At 47.7% G+C, this 4,809-nt stretch overlaps 1 protein-coding gene across 1 annotated transcript; it reads left to right on the forward strand.

Annotated features, from left to right (window-relative positions):
• The first annotated feature begins 1,524 nt into the window (after nucleotides 1–1,524).
• C8H10orf95 (chromosome 8 C10orf95 homolog) lies at nucleotides 1,525–3,099 on the forward strand. The gene has a single exon (XM_048311667.1). It carries the CDS (start codon nucleotides 1,584–1,586, stop codon nucleotides 2,256–2,258), a length of 675 nt encoding a protein of 224 aa, XP_048167624.1. The 5' UTR covers nucleotides 1,525–1,583; the 3' UTR covers nucleotides 2,259–3,099.
• The last annotated feature ends 1,710 nt before the right edge of the window (nucleotides 3,100–4,809 follow it).

A 4,809-nucleotide genomic window follows, 5' to 3' on the forward strand; every position in this document is an offset into this window, starting at 1 on the left:
ACCACTTGCTCTGAAATACAAGCACTTCAGAGAAGTGTGGGTCTCAATAGAGATGCATGGATGAGCTATTTAAAGAGGTACTGAGACTGGTTTTCAAGAGGAGACCATTTATTCCACGTGCCCACCTCATGCTGCCATTGACACACAACACTGCTTTGGATTTTTGTGGTGGTTCTGAGCAAGTTAGGCAAGTAGGTTGTGAACTTTTTTTCGTTTCCTCCTATCTGAGGGGGTGATGGTTTTGATGGGCTTTGTCTCCAAGGCTGCAAGTCTTGTTTAAGGGTGCTGCCTGGTCTTGACTGAATACTCTAGTGCTATTCTGCTGTTCCCTTTGTGGCGTGAAGGCTTCTAGCCTTCAACCCATGGCAAAAGCAGGCTTGAGCTAGTGTGCTTTATGAACCTCTAGGAACAGGAGCAACTTGTGCTGGTTAAGAAGTAAAACCTCCATTTTGCAGTACCCAGCATTGCTTGTGTCAAGCACCTCTTAGGGGACAGCTGAGCTTACATCTCTCCTCTGTGGGAGAGGCAACTCTAGTTAAGGCTGAAGCAAAAGGAGCCCACAGGACCTGAACTCCACAGGAAAAAAAAAAAAAAAGCCATCCAATTTGCTGCCTTTAGTTCTGTGCATGGTCTTGTCCTGTCTCTGATAGCAAACTTTTTTTTTTTTTAAAAAAACAACCCTACGCTATATACAGCTTCCTTTCCTGCCCTAGGGGAGAGGATAATGAGTCATGGGAGGACATTGCTTAATGCCCTGGAGGGTGTTTGGATATCTGCCAAGGGCAGGCTAGGAGCAAATTCAGCTGTAGGTCAGAGCTGCTCAAGGTAAATGCACACTTAAACATGAATGGTAACTAGTGAGACCAGAAAGAGAAACCTATACATGAGAACTTGTCAGAGAAAGCGTAGATGTGCCTGGATTTTGCTCTAGGAATAAACAGTAGGTATAGCTTTTGTTTGCTTATCAGAGTAAAAGCAGGGCTGTGGGAGGATGGGGAGAGAGTTAAGGACAGTTGAATATCTTTTTATCTTGCTTAAGATTTCCTTGTCTGGCAGGACAGCAGTTGACATGACTGCAGCAGGGTTGGGCTGTTGCCTCTTTCCTTTCTTTGCCTGCTTGCTGTGTTTCTTTCCCTTGTGCCTGCCTTCCCCATTTTCATGCCTGCTCAAGGGCCTCCAGCTTCTTGCAGTGTCTTGCTGCCTCCCAGCACTGCAGACTCAAGTCATGAGGATATGAGGCTGACTTTTCTGCCCTCAGTGGTCTTTGTTAGCTTGTTCTCATCTTTGCAACTCCAAGATATGTGGCTTAAATGATGTCTTGCAGAGCAGCTAACAGGCAGTCACTGGCAATGTGGCTCTACTTGTTCTTGATAGGTTACTGCTCCTGCAATCTGTGGGGAGTTCCTTGTATTAATTGTTAATTAGTTGCTATGTTTCCAGTGCTAAGTGAATTTCCTTATTCAGCCTGGAATGTATATAACCAATGTAAATTGTTTCTCTTCCCCTCCTGTCCTCACAGCTTTTGAGACTCAGCAACTGCTCCAGAGAAGTGTCTCCTGTGTAAAACCCCAGGCTCCGGTACAATGTACCAGTCCAGCTTTGTGCCACGGGAGTATTACCCAGCCATGATCCCACCTTCTGCCTATGCCTACCCACCGCTGCGGCCCGGGAGAGCAGAGGACGTGTCCAGCTCTGTGATGTTCCCTCCCATCCACATGCACAACTTCTACAGTCGCCCTATCACCTTTGTGGTGGACCGTAACAGCTACCCTCACTATGTGGGAGGTCAGGTGGAGTATCATCACCTCTATAGTGCCTCCAATCCCTATGTCCATCCATACCATGCCTGGCACTTCCCTCCCATGGTCCCTATCCCTCTCTACAATCCCTATGCAAACTACCATCCCTATGCTGCCTACCAGAGGTCAGATCAGTATCGAGACACGTGGCCAGAAGGCTTCACAATGAGAGGGGAGCTTCAATGGGGGAAGCTTGGAAAGGTGTTTGGGCCAAGGAAAGACCTCCCAGAATTTGTGAAGGATGATCTCCGGAGGGTTTATGGCACTTACCCTCGGACCAGTGTTTCCATATCCTATCGGAAAGGAGAGTTCTTGGTCAAGGGAGACCCCAAGATAGAAGACCAGGAATATGCAGTGGAAAAAAAGGTCATCCAGCGGGCTGTGACCCCCAGTGCCAGCGAGGCAGATGACAGCAGTGAAGACCGGAACCGTAAGAAGAAAAAGAAACTGAGACATTGAGGTAGTCAGACAGCCAATGGACAGATGCTGCAGTACCCTCATGGGAGCCAGCTGGCAGCTGGTTTTGGTGTAGTTGGCAAGAAACACAAGCAATGGATGCCACCACTCCTGTTGATTTTTTTTTTTTTTTTTTTTTTTTTAAACTGCTCCCCATCCTTCACAATCTTATGGCAGATTTACCCTTTTTGATGCACAAGCCCATCCTGTGAAGAAACCAATGACACCTGACTGTTGGATCAGCTCATTGGTCCTGGTTTTGAAATGAGTATTTGATTTCCACTGGTTTGGTTGATTGGTCACAGGCTGGTGGGGGATCTCCAAACAGCAGCCCTTGATCAGAGAAGATGGGCCTCTTCCTGCCTTGTCCAGGGGAAGGGCCTCTAAGCTGCTTCCCTTCCTGGAGAGATAAAAGCTGAATTTCCTCTATGCTGAGGGCAGTGCACATCCCAGAGGACACAGGGGTTCTTGAACACTCTACAGAGCAATTGTCTGCATGTCTTGTCACTGCTGTTTATGACCATATCATTGTGCTTAATCACCATGTGAGGCCTGTATGCAGCACTTCCCTACACTCTGGCAAAAGATCCTGGTGTCCCCATCCTCTTACCCTTGATAACACGGTGCTCAGTGCTCCTGGCCACATGTCCTTGTTGAAACTGCTGTTGAGGCCTTGCTCTGGGTCTAACTTGGCTCTGGCTGCAGGTGCTGGCTCTCCAATGAGGTTACTGAAGTTGTGTGAACCATGGCACTTCCATAGCTTGGTGGTTGTGTTGGAAGCCTGGAGGGCTGTGAGGGGCTGGGTCTGACTTACTTGCAAACTTCTGTACCTTTTTAATTACTATAAACAATAAAAAAAACCCAAATGCAAATGCTTACATTTCTGATTCTTAACTACCTAACATCAGTCTCTCCTGTGAATAACTTGCGATCAGATCTAGCATCTTTTTGTGAAGTTAGGGATAGCTTCTGCCATGGTTCATGCCCAGCCATGGTTGCTTGGCAGTAGCCTGCCCTGCCCTAGTTTTTCTGTCAGATTCTCTGGGGATCAGGAGGGACTTTATGAGCATACAGGAGAAATAGTGGACCTTCTCTGTCCCCCTGTAGCCTCTTAGTCTCCCCCTGACCTCCCACATGGGAGGGAATGGGATGTTCCCTATCTGCATAGCAAAGGAGAGACTGCAAGGGTGAACTTGGAGGCTCTTGGTTGTTCTGAATTGCTATAAAGTGGATTTTCTTTATTTTTTTTTTTTTTAACTTAGTGCAACAGGTTTTGTTTAACCAATTGCTGAAGTGTCTCGGCAACTGTCTGCATATCCCCTTCCCCAGCTAGCTTCTTGGAAATGTGTTAACTCTGCTTCCAGACAAAGCTGCAAGAGGGCTGAACCAGAAAAACTGCTGTAGAAACCTTGGACCAAACTGATGCTCCTTGGCTGTGTTGCAAACAGTGGCAGTGGGACTTGCTGAATGGGCTAGAAAAGGCCTCCACTAATGACTGCCGGCTAATCAGTTATGCTTTTGGTTACCCCATATAGGAAAAAGGCAGCAGTTCTTGCTGGGTTAGTTGTTTGTTTGTTGGGGTTTTTTAATATCTTCCTTGGCTGAGCAGGCTGTCCTGCCCAGTGAGGGATGTGCAGTTAAATGCCTGCATTACCCTTGCACTGGTGGTGCATTCCCTGTCCTTCCAGCAGCAGCAGCTCCTTTGGGCACCGAACCCAAAATTCATGCATCAGGTCCTTGTGTAGTGCTGCAGCACCCCAGTGGGGTGTGGGAAGGAGTTTCTTCCCCATCCCCTGGAGCTGCTGTGGGACACAGCTGAGCTGTCAGAACTGGATGTTGTCTGCCATTGGCAGGGGCTGCCTTAGGTGAGATCCTGGAAGAGATGCAAACCAGCCCTTCTAGGCAAGGTGAGAAGGAGCATGGGGTTTGCCATATGGTGATGTTGAGCTTCTACATAAATTACAAGGACTTGCACAGTAACTTATCCTAAATGCCAGTCCTCCAGCTGTTAGATCCCTGGTGGCAGCATGACACTATGTCAGAGTGGAAATGTCCCCAAAACTCAAGGGGCCACAGCCAGGCTCTCCCAGAGGTATGTGATAGATGGGTGAAAACAGAGCCCATTGCCTACACAAATACTTTCTCTAAATATGTGTCTCTGCTGGGGTCATCTCCAGGGCCCATGGGGAGACAGAGGGCATAACCCTTAACTCTACCCATCCTGTCCTGTTTATCTTCTCCAAAGTTTTGTTTGGTTTTGCTGCCTGGATTTCTGAACAGGAGATTGCTGGGCACACCCAGGCTGTTGTTCTGACAATGTGTATTTTTAGCAGAGGCTCACAATCGCATGCAGTACAACAGGAGGTAGCAATGTATTTATTTTCTCAAGTGCCATTTCACTTCCAGAGGGAAGAAGACATTCTGTAGTTGGGCTTTTTTTTCACTTGGGGGAAGATGTGCCACAAACCTCCAGTAGCTCTCTGATGGCAGACATTTCTGTGATGGCCATAACTCACCTCCATCCCTAATCTGATCTCTGTGCAGAAGCCAAGAT

This window comes from Corvus hawaiiensis, chromosome 8 (assembly GCF_020740725.1).
Source record: "Corvus hawaiiensis isolate bCorHaw1 chromosome 8, bCorHaw1.pri.cur, whole genome shotgun sequence".
NCBI classification, from domain to species: domain Eukaryota; kingdom Metazoa; phylum Chordata; class Aves; order Passeriformes; family Corvidae; genus Corvus; species Corvus hawaiiensis.